The 22,610-nt window shown below is 37.5% G+C and overlaps 1 protein-coding gene across 28 annotated transcripts in view; it reads right to left on the reverse strand.

The window, feature by feature from the left end:
* Window positions 1-22,610, reverse strand: part of PDE4D (phosphodiesterase 4D) — a 1,507,422-nt gene that overhangs the window by 742,311 nt on the left and 742,501 nt on the right. For 3 of the 28 annotated variants that reach the window (XM_021076874.2, XM_085002323.1, XM_085002326.1), the window contains exon 1: window positions 11,845-12,432. The exons of 24 other annotated variants lie outside the window; for them this stretch is intronic. In XM_021076874.2, coding sequence (XP_020932533.1) covers window positions 11,845-12,110 — 266 coding nt within the window. In that variant the 5' untranslated portion in view covers window positions 12,111-12,432. Of the gene's footprint in view, window positions 1-11,844; window positions 12,433-13,634; window positions 13,714-22,610 lie in introns of those variants that run through there. One more of the 28 variants, XM_085002327.1, reaches the window with a different exon arrangement.

A 22,610-nucleotide genomic window follows, 5' to 3' on the forward strand; every position in this document is an offset into this window, starting at 1 on the left:
GGTTTCCTGGGTGTGACCTGGGCGTGACTTGGGCAGTTATGCAGGGCTCTCAGAAGGGCCCTGGGCTGGATTGAATGCTCTGCTGCGGCCTTCATAAAATGCTTAATATTCTTGTGAACAAGTGTTACTGCAATTTAATTTCACACTGGACTCTGCAAATTAGGTAACTGGCTCCCTGTGTGGGTGTTCTAGTCAGGAAGTAAATTTTCCATAAGATTATGGAGATGTAGAAATATTGGGCTCCTAGCTTGCCTCGGCTTTCAGTTATTTGCATGTAGATCCTTGCTGTTTTAAATTGCCCATGTTTGTGCCCTTTGGAAATAGAACTGGAAACTGCCATTAGCAGGTCGGGTATTTTTCCATAGAGCAGTTGTGTGCTTCTTTGCATCTCTGTAGCTACCAGGTAGGAGATTAATAATTATAGGGTAGTTAAAAAAAAATGGGTACCAATACCAAATTTTCTGCTAAGGAACTGGAATTACCCAATCCAAGTTCAGAGTGTTTACCTCCAGCTAAGGGATTCAGACCCAAAGAACCCTTGCAAGAACCAATGCCCTTCTTCCAACAGTGGAAGTACCAGTGGTTCATGACCATGGGTCGGGTACATTAGAGGGTCTGATGTACCAAGATAGTTTTAGATATAGGTGAGGTCATCTATTGAATTTAAAATGTTGAATTAAATAATGAGAAGGTTATTTTCTTTCCAAATCTTTTGGTCATGCTTATTACCTTAAGGAGAAGGACTTTCTTTCACATCACTATGTTACTTACTGTCTGCCAGTTTAAAAAAGAGAGCATAGACCTCAAGCTCAGAATCTCTAACAGGTCAGAGAATCTAGTTATACTTGAGTCTATGTAGCCTTTTTTCCCACAGCATTTGCATTCAATTATTTTCCATGTATGACTAATGACACTGGCTTCCAATTTACAGTAAGGATATACAGCTTCATTTTTAAAATATTGGCTTCGAAATAAAAATATAAATACACTAAGAAACATTAAACACAACACAGTATCAATGATCCACAGATATATCTTAAACTGGAAAGGTGATACAGGAAAGATCACATTGTTAATGACACTGCTATTATTATTGTAAGAGGGCTCTGTTAAAGAAACCTGGTTCTATTCAGAGGCGAGTCGTAGTAATCCACCTTGTGCGTCATCAGCCTCCAATTCATATATGTTTTAGTTATTACTGCCCATAAATCATACACTGTTCTATTTGGCACTCACTCAATAGAAAGCCATAAAAAAAATCACACTGCGAAATAAAGCAAATACTATAAAACTAAAGAAGGTAAACAGGCAGAAATGATAATCCAAATAACCTTATTAAGCAGAAAGTTGCTAACTTCAAAAGGTCAACAATACACACTCATCATTTATAAATATAAATGTGAAGTTACATAAGAAAATGAGAAAAAACCCATGTACCCTATTAATTATAATATAAAGAGGAAGCCACTTTATTTTAATGATAGCTAATTTGATCAGCTCTTTATTTTAATGAGAGCTATCTTCTAAGGATAATGGAAAAGAAACTGGATGGTTTGAAATTACTGCAATGTAAAAATGGATATAGATTGAACTATGGAAAAATATTTATATTAAAATAGTATTTCTATGCTAAATCTCTTTAAATTTTTTTTTCTATTATTCAATTTCACTTATTCTGAAGATGTACTTTGGAGAAGTGGTGGTTTGTTCCTGCCAGTTCAAATATTTCCAAACTCCATACTCAAAAAAACAAAAATGGGAATTCCCATCACAGACCAATGGAAATGAATCTGACTAGGAACCATGAGGTTGCAGGTTCAATTCCTGGCCTCACTCAGTGGGTTAAGGATCTGGTGTTGTGGTGAGCTGTGGTGTAGGTTGCAGACACGGCTCAGATCCCGAATTGCTGTGGCTGTGGCGTAGGCCAGCAGCAACAGCTCCGATTAGACCCCTAGCCTGGGAACCATCATATGCCACAGGTGCGGCCCTAAAAAGCAAACAAAAACAAAAACAAAAGCTATCCAGGGTGTTTCGGTTTGTTTGTTTTTTTTTAATTTGTTTCAAATATCTCCTCAAAATCTTTTATAAGCTTAGATCTTATATAACTTAACCACTTTGAATTCTAAGAGATAAGAATTAGTCATCAATATAAGTGAACTTATATTTAAAACAGAAATAAACCCACAGATGTAGAAAACAAACTTATGGTTACCCAAGGGAAAAGGTGGTAGGGACGGATAAATTAGTATGAGATTAACGGATACCCACTACAACGTATAAAATGGATAACCAACAAGGACCTACTATGTAGCACAAGGGACTATATTCAATATTTTGTAATAATCTATAAGAGAAAAGAACCTGAATATGTGTGTGTGTGTGTGTGTGTGTGTGTGTGTGTGTGTGTGTGTGTGTGTATGTAACTGCATCATTTTGCTGTACACCTGAAACTAACACAACTGGCAAATGAACTATCCTTGCATTCAAAAAATTCCAAAATAGGAGTTCCTATCGTGGTGCAGTGGTTAATGAATCCAACTAGGAACCATGAGGTTGTGGGTTCGATCTCTGGCCTTGCTCAGTGGGTTCAGGATCCGGCGTTGCCATGAGCTGTGGTATAGGTCGCAGATGTGGCTCAGATCCCACATTGCTGTGGTTTTAGCACAGGCCGGCGGGTACAGCTCCGATTAGACCCCTAGCCTGGGAACCTCCATATGCCATAGGAGCGGCCCTAGAAAAGGCTAAAAGACAAAAAAAAAAAAAAAATCCAAAATATAAGTTTAAAAAAGGATTAGAGTTTAGCAAGCTAGTTGTTCAGTAATTTACCAAGAATCATAAATATATTTATGTTTCAGAAATGCAAGCATAAATTATTTTCAAACTATAAACAGTATTATTAAACTACATATATTTGACAAATAGTGACACCACCATATACAGATTCATTCATATATACTAAAGTCAAATTATACCAGTCTAAGTGTGTATAAAATCAGAACACACACTCATACACACAGTCGTGGTGACAAAGTCCATTCAAATGGTTAATCATCGAGTTTGAAATTTCCTTCCACTATGGCAATCAAATACATCAACAGGACTTCTAGTCTACAAGACTAGAGATCTCTCCTGGTGACTCCGACATAAGAGTGACAGCAACTGAGGACATGTTTCTCGAGAAAACAACAAACATCTACTCCATGCATATTATACAGGTGGCACTTAGCCCCTCTTAGTGGATGCAAAGATTGGTGCATGTGGGGTTCCTAATTTTTAGGAATTTACAGTCCAGCTGTACAATCAAAACACACATGAGAAAAAAGATGGCATAAGACAGAAAGTGCTAAATAAATGGAAACATTTTGTGCTTTCAGAGTTCAGGGACAGATCTTACCAAATGAAGTCAGGAAATTTGGCCCTATACACATTTGTTCATGAAAACCCAAAGTTAAGCCATTAATCCCAATGTTTTCACTTTCTTTCCTCTCATTAAACTTTATGTTTTATTGATGATGAACTGACCCAAAGAAAACAATCTCAGAAAAAGTCCTTTTAAAGGAGAAAGACAGACAGCATTTACTTCTGGTCCCAGAGATATTTCCACTCTGAAAGTAGATATCTTAAGACAAAGAGACCATTCCATAATAGGGGGACTGGGCCAGAAGGCTGGCCGATGAATAGGAGAGTGTTTTGAGGTCAGATGGGCTGTGGTCCTCCTGTCTGGCCACCCGGTCATTCACAGTCAGCCTATGAGTCAGGCCAGCTCTGGTTACCAGGCAGTTTGCTGCTCTGTTGCTTAGTGACTTGAGCCTGCAGACCATCCTTTCCAGCTGGCTCTTCTGGAACCAAATCTTAATAGATTTCTGACTTGATCTTTCTCTTTAGAGCTCAAGCTTTTCATGCCTTTTTCTCCAAATCATTGAAAATAAAATTATCCCCTGATTGGTTTTGTTTTGGTAATGGTCTTAAAACCAAACAAACAAACAAAAAAAACCTGCTCTGAATCAGAATGCTTTCTGTTGACCCTAAAAGTCCTCCTTCACCAAGGACATACATTTCTCCTATACAAACACATAATTTCATCAAACAAACAAACAAAAAAAACACCTATGTCTACATTCCCACTAGCCACACATATTAAACAAATATACTGAGATTCCACACCAAGAAATGGTTCTGTTCCTACCTTTCTGTGAATTCAGCACCATTTTGTAAAGTCACTAAACGTGGTCATTGTTACAGCTTTGATAATACAAGCAGGGGAGAGTAATACGTGTGAATATGACTCTTAGCCCAAAGGGAGGTAATGCTGAAAGAACAGAGGATGGAGAGTTAGGTAAATCTGAGTTCAAGTTTTTGTTTATTTTTTTGTTGGTTTGTTTTTACAGCCATACTTGCAGCATATGGAAGTTCCCAGGCTAGGGGTTAAACTGGAGCTTCAGCTACTGGCCCATGCCACAGCCACAGCAATGCCCGAACTGAGCCTCTTCTGTGACCTGCACCACAGCTTGAGGCAACGCTGGATCCTTAACCCACTGAGTGAGGCTGGAGATCCAACCAGCATCCTCAAGGAGATAATGTCAGGTCCTTAAACCATTGAGCCACAACAGGAACTCCCTGAACTCAAGTTTTTTGTTTTGTTTTGTTTCGTTTTTGTCTTTCGTCCTTTTAGGGCTGCACCCAAGACACACGGAGGTTCCCAGGCTAAGGGTCTAATCAGAGCTGTACCCGTCAGCCTACACCAGAGCCATAGCAAAGAGGGATCCATGCAGAGTCTGCAACCTACACCTCAGCTTAGGGCAACGATGGATCCTGAACCCACTGAGCGAGGACAGGGATCGAACCCGCAACCTCATGGTTCCTAGTCGGATTCGTTTCTGCTGAGCCACGATGGGAACTCCTGAACTCAAGTTTTAGGTCAACTCATTTCATGGCTGCAGAGCTGAATGATCTTAGTTATGTGATAACTTCTCTGAGCTTCAGCTTCTACATTTGTAAAATACAGCTAGTAATATATAAATTCAATCTTGTTTGTTTTGAAGGATTGATGTGCATAAAGTATCTGACACATTGCAGGAACTAAACCATTAATGGCCATGTTATTATAAATCTAAGGTTATAAACCTACGAAACTAAAAGTTTTTAGTCCAAAAGGAAGTCAAATATTACTTGTGGTATCAACTCAAGATCCCATTTTGAGAATAAGTATTTCATTCAAAATTGCTAGAGAGCATTTATGTCCTTAAAATTATACACCGAAAGTTTTTTCTGCTTTGTATACATAGACGAGATTGATATAAGATGGTATATAATTAAAGGTACAATAAAATAAAATTTTAAATTAGAATTTTTATTATTATCTATATATTTCCACATTTCTTATCCAAAATCATGGCTTCCATTCTAGAGCAAAAATCACCAATATTTTCATTTTGAAGGACCAGTAGTCTTGTTATGAGTCAGAGAATTATTGAAGCACTGTGTCCCCTGTTTTCACCCATGAGGCATACACCTCACTAACCTACAACAGCAAGTTGGAACTTATATTTAATTACTTATCTTAAATGTACTGTAGTTTGTTATCACTTTGTAAATTTAATTAGTCAATTGTTTTACCTGTAAATATCAAATGCCTCATAGCCATTTGACTTATGAATAAAGAGTCTGCAATTCAAAAAGGTTGAGTAACTAAGGTCAAAAATCAATTAGCCAGCAGAGCTGAAAATATATGGCTTCCACTATGCTAAACACCTCACAGTTTTAAAAGCATGATTTTTTTTCAAAAGCAAAACCATTAAAAAAACAATGACCTAACTTTGCCACACTTGTGATAATGAAGCTTCTTCCTAAAACTGCTACTTCAAGAACAATTTTGGTAGCTTCCTGTGTAAGGGGAAAGAAAGTGCTAAAGCGCTGAAGCTCTGATGCTCAATTAGTTACCTAACCTCACAGAAGCTTGTTATTTATAAAGAAATTTATATAAAGGATAACTTGTAAAATTTCAGCTATGATTTAAAAATTATTTTAATGAACTTTCAGATTTAATTTTTGATTTTTTTTCTCATTCAACATTTCTATTAGGCTTGTAAGAAAGACTGTCTTTTCTTGGAAGTAGTTTCACCACTAATAGAATGACTGGATTGGTAAAGATACACTTAAAATCTTTTTTCTCTTTAAAATAAATGTCAGGAGTTCCCGTCGTGGCTCAGTGGTTAACGAATCTGACTAGGAACCATGAAGTTGCAGGTTCGATCCCTGGCCTTGATCAGTGGGTTAAGGATCTGGTGTTGCCGTGAGCTGTGGTACAGGCCGCAGACGTGGCTTGGATCACGTGTTGCTGTGGCTGTGGTATAGGCCAGCAGCTACAGCTCCAATTCGACCCCTAGCCTGGGAACCTCCATATGCCTTGGGTTCGGCCCTAGAAACAACAAAAAAAATAAAATAAATTTTAAAAAATACAGCAAAATAAATGTCAAAGGTCATAGGAAGGGCATATGAATAATAAATTGCCATGTCATTTTATTATTTTCTTCATTTTCCTCAGTAACTCTGTCTCACCTTTATTTTGCAATTTCTTAAATATTACAAGTCAACTGACAAGTTCTTTAAGAAGAACGTCTTCCTGGGCTCTTCCGACTTCAGGAAAGGCTAATCAGACTCAAAATTTACAGACACTCCTAACTTGAACTGCCTCATGATTTTTGCAGAAAACACTATACCAATTAAATCAGCAACACAGCTAAAGACTCAGGTTGGCCCCACCTAACCTGCTGGCATTTCTTCCTGTTGTGCGCCTCATATAATTTCCCCCTGAAACTTTCTCCCCGACTCCTTGCGTCACACTCTACCCAAAGCCCACCTCTGGGTTCCCAGCTCCTAGGAAAGCAGCAGCAATGCCCTTCTCTGGATATCCTCACCACAGAGACAGAGAAAAGACAACCTTAAAGTTAAGTCAGGTAAATTTAGGGGAGTTGGAACAAAGAAGAAAGAGTTCTCAAAAAGAATCCTCTAAATAATGGCTTTAAGAACCTACTTGTGTATGTGTGAGTGTGTTTGTGAGTGCGTGTTTGTGTGTGACCTATTAACTCTCTAAATCCTTGGACTTCTCCTTCAAGGTGATTAAGGGTTTATGGCCCCTTCTTGAAGAAAATTTATGGTATATGTCTCCCTTAAACAACAACCAGAAAAGCAACCACAGTTGCTGAAGAAATTATGACTCAAGAAATCAAAGGTTTCCTTTCAAATATGAGCAATTTTACGTCTGATGCCAATGCCTAGTAAAGAGAAATTTATAATAAGCAAAAATTATAGCCCTAAACCACTTATCTAGCTTCCTAAAAATCTTTAAGAGTTTCTAAAAGTCTCCTGAAAGAGGTCTTTCAAAAATCTAACTTGCTGTTTAAGGACATTACTGAGTTCTTCTACCTTGGATATGTTGTAATTAATAACACACGCGAATACAGAGACGTTTTAAAGACGTTTGATTATTAACTGGATACTGTCTTGCCCAAAGACATCCTATTGCCTAATATTACTGACAAACTCTAGAACACTTTCCTTCATTCCGTGCACAGAACCCAGTGTAAACTAAGGCGAAAACCTGAAAAATATGAAGATTTTCCAAACTGTTTGATTTTCCTAAAATAAACTTACACTGAAAGTTTTCTTCACCAGAAATTCCACTGACGTTCCTGCTGACATCAGAGGGAATCCCCTACTGTAATGAAAACAGTCCGATCCCTAATCACTAGACTACAAGGTCCTTAGTAAAAAATGGTAAAGCAGGTGGTGAGAAGCGTGAACACAAAAGGGTCCTAATCTCATACGCACAGCCCCAGATCAAATACCAGTGTTTGAATGACATTAGCTAGTATAGTGATTACTGAAAGCATTGAGAGAACAGCAAAAGTAAAATGTGGTACAGATTCTGAAGAAGCAGCAGATTACTTCCAGGTGGAGGAACTGGAATAAGATCTCAGGAAAAGAGAGCTTAAAAGATGTGGAGAGTGGGAGTAGGCAGAGAAGAGGCATCAAGTCCTAGGGCTCTGCCTCGGCAATACCACTCTTTTCTGCTTTCACTGAAGCTGATAGAGACTCATCATACCTTCAAACTCTTGGCCTCTTCCCATATCCTCATTTAGTCTAATCCATCCACTAACAAGTGACAGGGCAGTCATATAAAAAAAGAGGAATGATCTTAAAGATTCAGGCTGAGCAAGGCTGGACTAATAGGCACATAATGAAGAAAGTATTAGCTTATAATGACACTAAGTGCCTGTCCCCGTGCAAAACACTTTCATTTACACATAATTGCACTTAATAAAACCACAACACCAAGTGGATACTATTACTATTCCTAGGAAATTGGGTAACAGGAAAACCAGCAGATGTTAAGTAACTTGTTCAAGATCACGCAACTAGTAAATGGGAAGTCAAAATTTAAATGTAAGTCCTCTGACTTCTCAGATGCTCTCTGTACGAGGCACACAACACCTGGAGTATTGTACCCATTTAGTAAACTACTCTCTAAATGGGTTGTGAAAATCCACATGAAGTCTGTTTAAGAATGACCACGATCGACCTGATAAATACAACATATAAATGTGAGATAACTTAGGGTGTTTAGGTAAGAGAAGAATTTTGAGAAAACATGATAAACACTGGTAATTGTGATGACTGAGTGTGCTGAGATGAACAGAACAAGGTCCTGGCTCTCTGATGGGTTACTTCAAGCCTCTGGCCTTAAAGGCTATGTTATGAATAAGCCACTACTTCCCAATCAATAGGCTTGTCAAAAAATAGAACTGCTGTGTGTGACCCTCATCCAGGAGGTGTGCAGAGATGATAAAGGACTGGCATCACAGAAGTTATTCTACAAATCCAACTGTGGTGTAGAGAGTGAACTGGGAGTCACTACCACATTGTGACTGACACGGGCTAGCTGTTCACCAGATCTGTTTTACCTTATTCCTGGCAACAGAGCTGAAACAGGTTTCCCAGACTCCTTTGCGGTTAGATATGGCCACAGAACTGAGTTCTATTTGGGAAAGACTGGTACAAGTGATGTGTGCACTTCTAGGCCTGCTTCATAAAAACTCACAAATGCCATCTTCTGTGCTCTTTTCCCTCGATTCAGCCGAGCCTGGCAAACTTGGAAACCAGGTGCTACAAAGAGTGGAGCCACAGATGGTAGCATCTGGGTCCCCTGAATTTACCCCAGGGCAGGCTAGTTCCCCATGAGAAGCAAAAGCAAGAAATAAACATTTGCTGTGCCAATCCCCTGAGATTTAGAGAGTATACTGTCGAGCAAACTGATTATATTTATCAGATGCCTTCGAATGTGATTTATTTTTTCCACTAGAGTGCAAATTATCTGAAACCAAAGAATAGCTCTTGCTCAACTTTGTAATCAGTAGGTACAAGCTAAACACTTTAGACTCACTAGGTATTAAATATATGCATGTCTAAGGAAAGGAATACTAAGTATAGGAAGCAACATTCTGAGGCAGGAACACACAAAGCCTGTATTTAAATGGCCAATCACCTAATTTAGGAGGAGGAGAGTATTCGAGTGTGGTGGTGGTAGCAGCAGTTTCAATAGTAAAACAAACAAACAAAAATTATATATATATATATATATATATATATATATATATATATATATATACACACACACACACATTCAGCACAATTTGGAATAAACTTTTAAGATTCTGAATCATGCTTAGTACAAGTAAATGAAAGCACAGATGGAACAATATTTGTCAATAGATGCCTGCAAGATATTATCAAAGTCTTGGGGCTTGTTGAACCGATAAGGAAAACGTGAGGTACTCTTTTCCAGTTTCCTTGCCTGATGCTTTCTGTCCATGAGGGATATTGTTTCCCCTTAGCGGATACCATGATTTTTCTTTTTCATCTCCATTGCTCCCTTGATGCCTCCCTTGTCTGGTGGAGACCTGATATCCCACAATGAAATATCGGCAGAAATCGGGCTCTTGGAGTTTCTCCAAACAGCATCAGAAAAGGAAGTGCCAGAAATTTCAGAAGAAAGCCTGTTTTCATGAGATTTCCTGCCTTCCTTACATCTCAACATGTCCAAAGAGTTCCGATAACCTTCAGTTGAACTCTAGGTTGCTTCACTCAGAAATCAAGTGTCTGAGTTGAGGCTTAGCCATTCAGCAACAGGTTCGATTTTGGAACTAAAATAAAAAAAAAACAACAACCCTAAGGGACGTTGCATATCCAAATCCTGGGCCTCTCTGAGCCCAAGCCAGCTTTCCTGCTCTGGCACCTGGTGCTATCCCTCCCCCTCAGAGCATCTCCCAGTGTTCCTCCACGCCTTTCATTCACTGCTTATCTCTGACAAGTTTTCTCAACCTTATCTTCCTCAGAGAGAAGTCATCCTTTGTCCATCCCTTCAAGACTGAAAAATTCCATGTTTGCCTTACCCCTCTTACAAACATTGTATCTAATTAACCTTAGACACTCCAGTTTGGTAAAATCTTGGAGAAAAGAAAAGCACTTCCCTAATCAGAGATTTAGCTATTTAAAAATGACAATTCTAAGGTCAGACATTTCTTTGGGTGGGACAACCTTTTTATTTCCTTTGTCTTCTATTTTCATCTATGACATGGATGCTTTCCTGGGTAGGGCCATGCTGCTTAAGTTTAGATTTTGACTCTATTTCTTGCTGCTGCTTTCCTAGAAGTCTTGATTCCGGGTTTTTTGAGGGTTTTTTTTTTTTTTTTTTTTTTTTTGGTTCTGTTTTGTTTTGTTTTTACCATTCCTGGCATACTCTATCGTGTTCTATGGAAAAGCTGTGTAAAAATCATTCACTCAGATTCTCAACATTATTTCTGTTACACCCGTTTTCTTCATCATAATTAATATTCATTTTACCAAAACTTGGAGGTAGTGTACAGAACCTACTACTGCCTAAAATTAACCAACTCTTTATCACAGACCCCTCTTTCTCTGCCCATAACCGAGAATTGCCTCTTCTCTGGCAGAAACACCACAATAAGCTCATCCAATGCTTTATTTTAATAGTTGTTCTCAGGAGAGCATGAAAATGCTAAGAATCTTCTAGAAAACCATCTGGCACCATATGCATAAAACAAATTCACTTATTATATAGAAGGTAAAAACTTCATAAAGAAAATTAAAATACTAACAAAACATTCAAAGAATTCAAGAACAGAGCAGTATTACCAAGTACCAGGCTACAACTTTCTGCACAGCATTCCTAAACCCTTTTTTCTCTCCAATGAGATTACAAATTACACGTTGAAATTACAAATATTAAAGTCAGTAATTAGAAGGAGTTTTACCAGGACACACCATTTGACTTATACACACAAACACACACACATACACATACACACACCCTCCATACACATCTCTGTTTAATTGGGGATCAGGCAGAAAAGAGAACAAACTATGATCTTCCTCCTCGCCTTTCTGGTCCTTTCTTTCCTAGGCTGTGGCAGGACCTGGCAGGGGTATTAGCTTAAGAAATCAAAGAAACGCCACCACGTCGGTATGGGAGTAAAACTGCATTCTTATTTGACATCTGGAATCCAGTTTTCTTGTAGGAACTTGCAATAGGAATTGAACTTTGAGAACCACCCACCTCAAGGGCTCCTATTACCAATCTCAAGGATTCCTGCCCTGACTTGGACATCTGAGGGATTCATTAAGGTAGATTTCTGCTGATAAATCACAGGTGAGCAGCGAAGCTGGTCCTCCCTTCCCTCCCCACCCTTAAAGCGAAAGGCGGGAGGAGCAAAAATCTCCCAGAGGGAACTGGCCACCATTTCTGATATTCCGTGCAAACCTTACCACGTATGTGCCACAGTGAAACGCCGCTGTTTGGGGATGTTGCTGCTAAGAAGCATCCTGCGCAGGAGCCTGGGGGAATTTCTCGGAGAAATCACCGGTGAGAGCTTGGGAGAAACCGATTTCCTTGCAGTCTTGGACTTCTCCTGCTGCAACAGGTTTTCCCGCAAGGATTTCACAAGATCCTCGTTCAGCCAGGGGTTTGGACAGTGCGGATTATCCACTTCAGGGACTGTTAAGGTGTCCGGGCTTGTCGTCTGCTGAGCCATTTTCCCCGGTCAACTTTGTATTTGGCGACGATCCAGGGCAACGTGGTTCCCTGGCCTCTTTCCAGTGATTGCCTCGCTCGGCGTCGGAGAAATGTCCGGAGAAGGAGATCGGATCCAGCAGCTGCTAGTTCATTCGGTCGCTGCCTCAGTCTCTCGGCGGAGATGGGGCTGGGAGTAGACCAGGAGAGCGCACTCCTCAGCGGAAGCCTCCTGAACGTCACCCCCCGTCTCTGCCGATTCCTTGCCAAAGATCACTGCCGAGCTCTCATGGCAGAGGAACATGGAGGGAAGCCACTGCGCGCGAGGCTTTTGTCAGCGCTGCAAAGCAGCCTGTTAAACTATTGGAACTAATGCGCCGCAGCTGCTCCAGTGACTTCTGCTTATGTACATAAAAAGTCCTGGGGGGAGGGCTTAACCATCAGATGCCTGCTGCCGGTTGTTTGGCTAGTCTTTCCATTTGCTTATTCCTGAATCCAAAGGAAAGAAAAACTTTGAACTTGACCTTCCTCTCCCGCAAGGTCTATTTATCTCCCTTCGGTCCGCGTTCATAAAAGAAATTGCTAGTGCTTTGGTTTTTATAAGGGAAGAACAAACACACTAGCAAGACGAGGAGAAATATATCCCTGTTTGCTGGGCTCAGTCTGATGCACCTTATAAGACAAATCCCAAGAGAATAAAATGGACTCTTTCTTTCCTTCTCCCTCTCTTTCTCTCTAGTTAGAAACCAAACAAAAGGTTTCAAAATACTGCATATGCAACGCATTACAGGTTGCCTTTATGTTGCATAGCCTTGCTAATGAAGGCCCTTACAAAGTGGAACACAGTTATATCCACAAATGGTATTTATCTCCTTGCATTTAAAATGACCCTCCAGAGGAACAGATTATTTTCATGAGGCAATTTTAAATGATTTTAAAGTTTCAGTTATTGCTTATGGTATGTGTGTATATATATATATACACACACACACAATTTAATTATAAAAAAATAAATCTAGCTTTTCATAGTTATTACTTAACTGTTTTAAACATAAGGTTTCCCTTGTGATCAGAATAGCTTCAACAGACTTACTCAATGGAGGTTTAAAATGAAAGAGAAGAAATTATTTCCTGCATATTTATTTATTTATTTTTCCTCTTTAGGGCCACACCTGCAGCATATGAAAGTTCCTGGGCTAGGGGACAAATGTGAGCTCTAGCTGCGGTGTACACCACAGCCATGGCAACACCGGACCCAAGAAACATCTGCAGCTTATCTACGTTGCATCTTTTGGCAATGCTGCTGCATCCCTTAAACCACTGATCTAGGCCAGGAATCCAACCCACATCCTCAGAGAGAGACAATGTCAGATCAGGTCCTTAACCCACTGAGCCACCATGGAAACTCCTATTTCTTGCCTATTTAGTTTGCTACTGGAAAAAAATCAAATATTACAACAATTCAAGCAAGTAGGTGATGTTTAATCTCATTATATAGACACCGGTAGTACAAACATTAGAACTGGATTTGAAAGGGAATCCAAACCTTTGATTATAGAAGTCCCCAGCAGTCTAGTGATGCTACAGACAATTCAGGATTGAAATCAAATCACATTTTTCAGCATCTAAAAAAATATATACATATATAATTTTTTAATTACAATTTTTTAAAAAATATATATATAATTTTTTAAACCCAATAACTTAAGAAGGAGTTAGAAAATGCATCCGATAAAATGAAGAGTAGAATAGTCTGATTTAATTATTTTTTTGGTTTCGATGATTACTATTAATTCTGAAAGTTCTTCCTATCTTCTTCCCTTCTTGTTCCACCTTAAGTTTTAACTCCTTGCCATTAAAATGTCACAGAAAAGGATACTCTGATATTCTGTTCACAGAAGCATGGGGTGTTCCTTTAATTATCGAATGATACACAGATACCATGACAATCAGAAAATCTGTTAGGCAAATATTCAAATTTAAAAAAATATCAGGGTGTGATTATTCTTATTCCTAAAGAGTTTTCACTAGCACAAAAGTTTTATCACTGTGCAACATTAAGAGGCAAAGTCCCTCAGTTTACAATATGTATTATTATATTATACATGTAATATATATATATATTATACATACATAAATGTAATGATTAAAATGAGTAGCTGATTTCTGTAAAATGGGCTGGGGACTGACAATTACATTAGGTGTTGTGCAAAACAGGTAGGCAGTGCTTACCCTCAAAGAGTTCATAACTCGATGGAAAGGACCAGACTATGCTCAGAAAACAAAACAAAACAAAAAAAACACCAAATGACCTAAAAAATGAGATTAATAGGTGCAGAAAAATACAATGAGAATGGGATGCGTAAGTGAAGAGGGGATACTGAGCTGGAGTAAAGCTTGAAGAGGGTGAAGAGCAAAAATTTATAGAAAGGAAGTTAAGAAGTGCATTCTAGGATGAGGAATTAAGCAACTCTAATAAAGAGGAAGTAGGTGTGTTTTGTTCAAAAAGAAAAAAAAAAACAGTCATAGATATAAAACCTGTTTGGGTTTGCAGAAATAAATTCAGATAGCAGGATAAAGTGAGGAAAAAAAAAAACAGTAGGCAGCAAACTGACATAACAACAACAACAACAAAAATAAATACATGAATAGAAAACTTTCCCACTTGCTGAGACTTAGTTTCATTCAACAAACACTTGAGGGCATTTAGTTGTACTCTAGGATATTTAAAGACTAGCTCTGTGCTGTCCTGCCCTCTAGGAGGTTATAATTGAGTAAAGGTTATAATTGAGTCATTGACCTAATAAAGTATAGCCCAAGTACCCAGAGGAGAGCCTGGAAGCTGGAGATACTTAAATGTCTAATTCTAAGTAGGGAAAAATGATTTTCAGTGACTGAAAAAAGGAATTGATATTAGTGAGAATGATATGGGATCTATATTGGGAAATGCATTGAGTTCAGAGGATTCTAGATTCCAGTTCTTGCTTTTGATGGCTTTCACTTAAGAGGGTTAAAATTTACAAGCTCACCTTCTCCTATTTGTCATGTCATGTGGCTACTCAGAGATGGGGCACTTTGTTGATGATCGCAGCTAAGCTTAAATAGAAGATATAAAACTATTCTGTTAAAAAATTCATTGAGAGTTGTGGTTAAACATGGACTAGCACAGGGCAAAGGCATTCTGCAAATCACCTATTGCTTGGTGCATGTTAAAGGATTCCATTGTAGAAGCAGAACTGGCTACCTCTAGGCAGGTCCCCATATCCTCTCATTATTTGTTCAATTTCCTGACATCTACAATTACCCTCCTGAATTCCCCCATGATTTATGGCATGCATGCTCCTTTTTGAAAATAAAATTTTGTTTTGAGTTTTTTTTTGCCACCTCCTTGAAATAACTTGAAAAGCCCTGCAGTGTTACAAAATCATGCTTGAAAATAACTGCCTTAGGGAGCATGAATTGTAAAGCTCTGAAGATAACCAAGTAGAGGAGGTTTGGATAAATTGGAAATTCTCTTTATAATAATGCAGAGGGTCGGGGGAACTCTCCCAACAGGGGCACCGTTTGCTTTCCTTTTTCTGTTTTTTAAAAAAATCTTTTTAAAACCAGCTGCCAGAAACTTTTCTGAAAAACACAGTACTGTAAATGACAGCCAAATAAGGCCTTACATTTTAACGAATGGAAATTTGAAAGTGGGTGAAATGTTTTGATAAAAGCACCCACGCCTAGAACAGCAGATAACACCTCTTAACTTAATAGAAGTTTTCCAAGATACTTTGTTGTGAATTTTCAAAATTTATTTTTTTAGATTCTTTGGAATCCTTGGAAAGTTTCAATTAATTATTCATAAGAAGCAAAACAAATAAGAAATAAGATTGGCACAAGTTCTGGGATGAAGACTAGGAAGAGTGCCCTTGCCTAGGTAAGAACAAGGAAGGCTGGATTTCCCACACTGAAAAGAAGCAATGGTGCGGCTAAATGGATAAATTTAAATGATTTACACTTAACTATGGAATGCATTGTATGTTTCTCCCAACTATGGTTTAATTAGGTAAATAGTGTATTAAAATGAGACTTCTCTTTAAATTGTCCACAGGATGTGGTCCATGGAAATAATTTGATAGTGGGAGGGATTATGTTGTCTAGCAGGTAAGAGAGTATGTGTGGCAGCCAAAAGCATGTTTTGAACCCCAGCTATGACACTTGCTAGCTGTGTACTTTACTTGTCTATGGCTTAGTTCCTCATCTGTGAAATACAATGATAATGATAGCTATTGCACAAGAATGCTGCAAAGATTAAATGTGTTAATAACCATGATACACCATGTATGAAGAGTGCCTGGTACAGCGTAAACAGCCAGTAAATGAAACCTGCCACTAGCTGATGCATGGAACTTAAAGAAATTTACACTTAATAGATACCAAAGATGTACCGGGCATTTTGCATTTTATGTCATTTAATTATTGCAATAACTCTTAAGGTGTTATTTTATTAACATTATTTTTACTGAAGAGGGCATAAGGAGGTAAAATAACTTTACCCAACATCATCTGGTTCAATACTGCAGAACAGAAATTTGTCTGGGAAGCGTCAGGACTTATTACTTCAACTCTATGTCAAAACCATCCCCAAACGAAATCTGACCCAATATTTAGATATTGCTATGGAAAACAGTAGAAATCTGAGTGATCTGAGCTCTTGGTCTAGTTAATACTAAATTCTGTCCTTGGCTCCACTCAGGGACATATATGGTGATAACCTGTGAAGCCTGCCAAGTCATGAAATTCTTACAAAGGTATGATATTCAAGTGAGGGCAGCTTGCAGTGGAATTCCTGAGTGTTCCGTTCATCTATAATGCTTGTACTCCTTTGATATGAAGCTGTTTTCTTGTGACTCCATGGTAGTTTTCCACTTTACCAAATAATATACTATGTGATTATTTTATTTTATATTTTCATTATGACTATTTTTATTGAGAATTTATATTATTATAACTTCTGACAATAAAATTATATTATCATCATATCTCAAATCACATCTGAACATTGTAGAACTGGGCCTTCAAATCATCATCGCTGAACATTTATTAGGTACTGGGCTGGCTGGCAGAGATAAAAACAGTAAAATATCTCAAAACTATTTGAAAGTAGAAGATATATACACAACCCCTTCAACAGAGAAAATGAATGATAAATACCAAATTAATAATAGAAATGGTCAGTGCCTCAAGGATTTGGAGGAGTAACTAATATATATCTAGACTAGCGGAATGTAACTCAAAGAAGAAGCAGGACTTAAGCCTTGAAAGAAAGTACTTGTGGAAGAATAATATATTTTAGAAGGTAGGTAGTCTAGGAAAGGTGAGAGATGCTGGGTTTCAAAATTTATGGAAAAATCAATAAAATGCATGTATTTTGCATATAGCTAGCTGATATACAGAGAATACTAATTTAGTGGTAATATGTATTATAACTTGGAGTAGGATGATTCTAAAGACTATTTTCACAGTTCTGTTTCAATATAAATCTGTAGCAATGGAAAGAAAGGGGCTAATTACACAAGAATTAGAAGGATTTATTCATTGGCTATACATGAGCTATTCGGGTCAATATGGGAGTCAAAAAGATTAGACATTTCTTAACTTAATCAATTATACGTTTCATCTAAATAAGTATGGTTCACCTAATTAATCATTAAAAGGTTGTTAATGTAATAAAAAGTACCTATGGTTTATTAAACAAAAGAAGTACACCTGCTTAATTTATATTAGAGCTACATTTTGAGCATACAAAGTGTTCTTCCAAGCTCAATTTGTTTTAATAAAAGGATTAAATGGGTTTTGTTGCTAGATTAAATCTAGGTACATGGTTTTTTTCCCTCCTAGATTAAAGCTAAATGTTAGGGATCCATCTATTGAAATAGCAAGGCAACATTTAATTTTTTTTTTTTTTTTTTTTTGTCCTTTTGCCATTTTTGGGCCGCTCCTGCGGCATATGGAGGTTCCCAGGCTAGGGGTCTAATTGGAGCTGTAGCCACTGGGCTACACCAGAGCCACAGCAACACGGTATCCAAGCCGCGTCTGAGACCTACACCACAGCTCATGGCAATGCCGGATCCTTAACCCACTGAGCAAGGCCAGGGACCGAACCCACAACGTCATGGTTCCTAGTCGGATTCGTTAACCACTGCGCCACGACAGGAACTCCTAATTTGAAATAAAAGTTACCATTTTATAAGGCACAAATACCGGCAACATTAACGTAGCATGTTTATTTTGTTTCTGAGGAAAAAACCCTGCAATACAATTTAGGTAAGACTCTTTTGGTTTCTCCTGATACAGTCACTTTAAAGACCTTCCAATACTAGGGGACAATTCCTCTTGATTACAATGCTAAAATGAAACACTAGAATGCTTGAAGTATTAATCAAACTTCAATAAAGACAACATGTTTTGATGGCTTTTAAAATGTTAACATCATATCTGATACTTCTGGGTCTTCTTTCAGTGGGAAGAATAGTGAAGCCATTTGCCTTCAACTTGTAGACCAGAAATCTTTTATATCCCACTACATCTATAGTGGATTGTCCCCTAGCATAATGGATGAATGAACAAACACTAGATTCAAGTGCAAAACCAAATGCCCTAAGCATAAACACTTTGCATCATTACTTAATATGTTCATCACAATTGCTATAATAAAGCAGGTACTACTACCTTCATTTTAAAGTTGAGGAAACAGAGGCACCAAAATAAAATAACTTCCTTAAGAAGTTAAATAAGTTCCTCAGTCATATACCCCCACCAGGTAAAAGAGTTGGGATTTTAAAGCACATAGTCCACATCTCAAGCCCATGCATATAACCATGCAGTGGTTACATGTATTAATTAAACTGCATTAGTTAAATTAATTAAAACATTAATTTAATGTACTAATTAATTAAAGTAATTAAAGTTAATGCAGTTTAATTAAAAATAAAACAAGCAAATTAATAAAGATACTCTTAGCAAAATGAATTCACGTAACTTGATATGTGCAAATCTAATCTCTACAAAATATCTGTTACAGCAGTTTTTGAAGTGAAAATATTTTCAAACCCCAATTAAGGCCCATTAATAATGGTATTTTGAAGCTCTGACATATATTTCTTCAAAACCAAAAGATCTCCAAACTCTCCCGAATTATTCATTGTATTACAAACAATGGACATTGAATGTACAAAAGAATTTGAGTAGACCTCCAGTCTTCTGCTGTTTTTGTCCACATAATAGACATGTTAGTGAACAAAATACAACATGTACCCCGATCTCAGAGGAATATAACACAATAGTGATCTATTCAAAACTTGACACCAAGCAACACATTTCCTCATTTCTCTTTTTCGGTCTCTGTACCCATCCCCACTGGCCCCAGGAAGGGATTTTTAAAGTCTTTCTCTAATGGACATAATTAAAAAGCCTCCCTCTGACCCTGACACATAACATCTGTTTCAGTCATTCTGTTTTTTAGATATGGTTTTAGGAGACAAAAATAGTGTATTTCACTGAAAGTCCATTAATTCAGAGGTTTATAATTGTAGCTGGCAATTTGTTTTTTAAAGTTTAACATATTTAGACAATGATCCTTCATAAGCAAATTGTGTTTTTAAGGATGACATTTTTCATACCTAACTGTAAAGAATCTTCTGAGACCTAGTCATTCATCTGGGGTGCTTAACAAAGGATAGGGAGTGGGATGGCCTGGGAGTTTGGGGTTAGTGGATGCAAACTATTCCATTTAGAATGGATAAGCAATGAGGTCCTCCTCTACAACACAGGGGACTATATCCAATCACTTGTGATACAACATGATAGAAGACAATGCGGGAAAACAAATATGTGCGTATGTATGACTGGGTCACTTTGCTGTACAACAGAAATTGACAGAACATTGTAAGTCAACTCTAAGAAACATTTTTTAAAAATTAAAACAAAAAGGTATCATAGAAAATGGACTTTTTGTTCCCAGTTCTGTAATCAGTTAGCTAAGTCACCTTAAACTAGTTCATTCATGTTCACTGGAACTCAGTTGTCTAATTAAAAGTTCTATAACTTTACTAGTATTTTATAACTAAAAAAGAAAGGAAGGAAGAAAAGAAGAAAGATGGTGTCTTCAATAGCAAGTCTCAAGTGGTTTAAGAAAAGCCATTATCAAGTGTATCTGGGGCAACAAGATCTCTTCTATTTGCATTTAATGATAGTATGTTCCACAGATTTTTTTTTTCCTTTTTTTCAGGGCTGCACACGAAGCATATAGAGGTTCCCAGGCTAGGGGTTGAGTAGGAGCTGGCCTATACCACAGCCACAGCAACACAGAAACCGAGCCAGGTCTGCAACCTACACCATAGCTCATGGCAACACCAGATCCATAACCCACTGAGCAAGGAGTGGGATTGAACTTGATCCTCACAGATACTAGTCAGATTTGTTTTTGCTGAGCCACGATGGGAACTCTGACACAGATGATGTTTTAAAGGAGAAATGGAAAAGATAAATTTAGTATTTTAGACATTGATGATGGAAAATAAGAGTGTGTAGCACCAACCAGGTATCTTACTAAAGCTTTTATGGCCCTGAAACTTGATAAGATTCCTTCCCTAACTAGGTAAAAAATTTGTTCTGACATCTGAGTCACAGCTTGGGAGACAGAGTGGGAGAGCAATGCTTAAGTTAATTTAGTATTTGGAATCAAAGCATTGTTTTACTTCTAAAATAGTGAAACTACAGAGAGAGGTATATTCATTGTTACATAACGTAAGATTTTCTAAAACTTCAGGGCTTAACTCACATTTTAAGCAATAAGAAAAATTTCTACATGCAGATTTCACAAAGCGTATCCCACCAAAGGTGGCTAGTTCAGGACAATTTTAATGATCTGCATGGGGAAAAAAGCATTTTGTGATACATACACATATATACACACACAAGCACAAATCTATAGGGCTGAACTGAATAATTAAACATGTATCCAGGTTACAATAAGATCTTTAGTTTTTTTAATATGCTAATGGTTTTATGAAAGCAGATTTGCTTGGCTCTGAGTCTATCTGCATCTTCCAGCATGTCCAGGAACACTTACCTGGTCTTACCACAAACATCTTCTTGAATATAGCTGATGTGTAATATGAACCTTCCATTGCTTTCGATATGCTGCTTTTTTTTTTCTACTGAACTGCAGTCAAACAGAATGCTTCCAACAGAACCATGAGTATTCCAACCAGCTGCCCTGGTACCATCCTCTACTAGACTCAACGTAATTGTTCAACTCCTGCTCTGAGGCTTATTCTGCCCTCCTCTTCAATAGTGTATCTTCCCTTAGGTCCAAAGAAGGACTGATTTCAATGGCACTATTGATGAGATGATGTGCAAAGGCCTCTGAAGGCTACATGACTGCTTTTCAAACTTTAATGTACCTAAGAATCACCTGGAGACCATGGCAAAATACATATTGTCATTCCGTAGGTTTGGGGTGTGGGGCTTGAGAGTTTGAATTTCCAAAGCTCCCAGCTGATGTCAATGCTGGTTCATGGATGACTCCATAAGTAGGTAGCTACTAGATTAAGTAGAGCTTCCTGGCTATTGAAGTCTAGCAAACAAAGGCAATTAACTTGTACACAGGTGGTGTCATTTTAAATTTATAGTCAGACATTTGCGTAGTGCTTAAATATATTGCTGATATTTTAATAAATAATGACATTTAAAAATAACTCTCATAACCATTTTTTTTAAATGAACACATGCATTCTAAAAGATTTGATTCTAAAAGCAAATTTTGCTATATTAGATCTGCACTTTAAGATGAAGCAAAAAAGACTTAAGTTGAAAAACAAATCCTTTTGCAAGTGTAGTGGAATTCTTTTTCTGTTGATATATTATTCATTGAAATTAAAAGGCAAGACTTATTTAAGACTAATAGACTCTTTCCAGCATGTAATTTATTTAATCTAAAAGTATTTATTTGGACAAATACTATGGCTAGCTTCTATAAATATAAGGATGCTGATCTTTGTATATCTGGGGACACGAGATTCATTCTTTGCTGTGTTCACAGTTAGCTAGGACTTTGTGCAGTTTACTGTATATGAAGCAACATCAAGAACACTCCTCATCAAGATTAACTACCATGATATTGATCTATTATCTAAAAAGTTAATCAAGAAAGTATTTGTGCTTCCACCATAGTGAATCTACATATAGCTGTGTAAGCAGATATGTGCTCTTCTTTCTGGTGCTTTCAGTGAAGTTATTCTGATCTTGAAGTCCTCAAATAATTGCTTAATTATGTTCACAAATCTGATTTTTTCCAAAATAATTATTTTTAGTCCTAATAAAATATGTTACACTAATATAAAAACATACATTCTAGCTAATCTAATAGCCGTCATTTATATTCTAGAATTACATATGCATTGCATAAAGCAGCCGGTAATTATTTAACTGGTTACAAACGAAAAATATTAAATGAAAAGAAATCCTCTTGTTG

Source organism: Sus scrofa, chromosome 16 (genome assembly GCF_054392235.1).
Source record: "Sus scrofa isolate SSC_HxYL_T2T_F1_AM1 chromosome 16, Sscrofa_HxYL_maternal_Yorkshire_Landrace_v2.0, whole genome shotgun sequence".
Taxonomy (NCBI): domain Eukaryota; kingdom Metazoa; phylum Chordata; class Mammalia; order Artiodactyla; family Suidae; genus Sus; species Sus scrofa.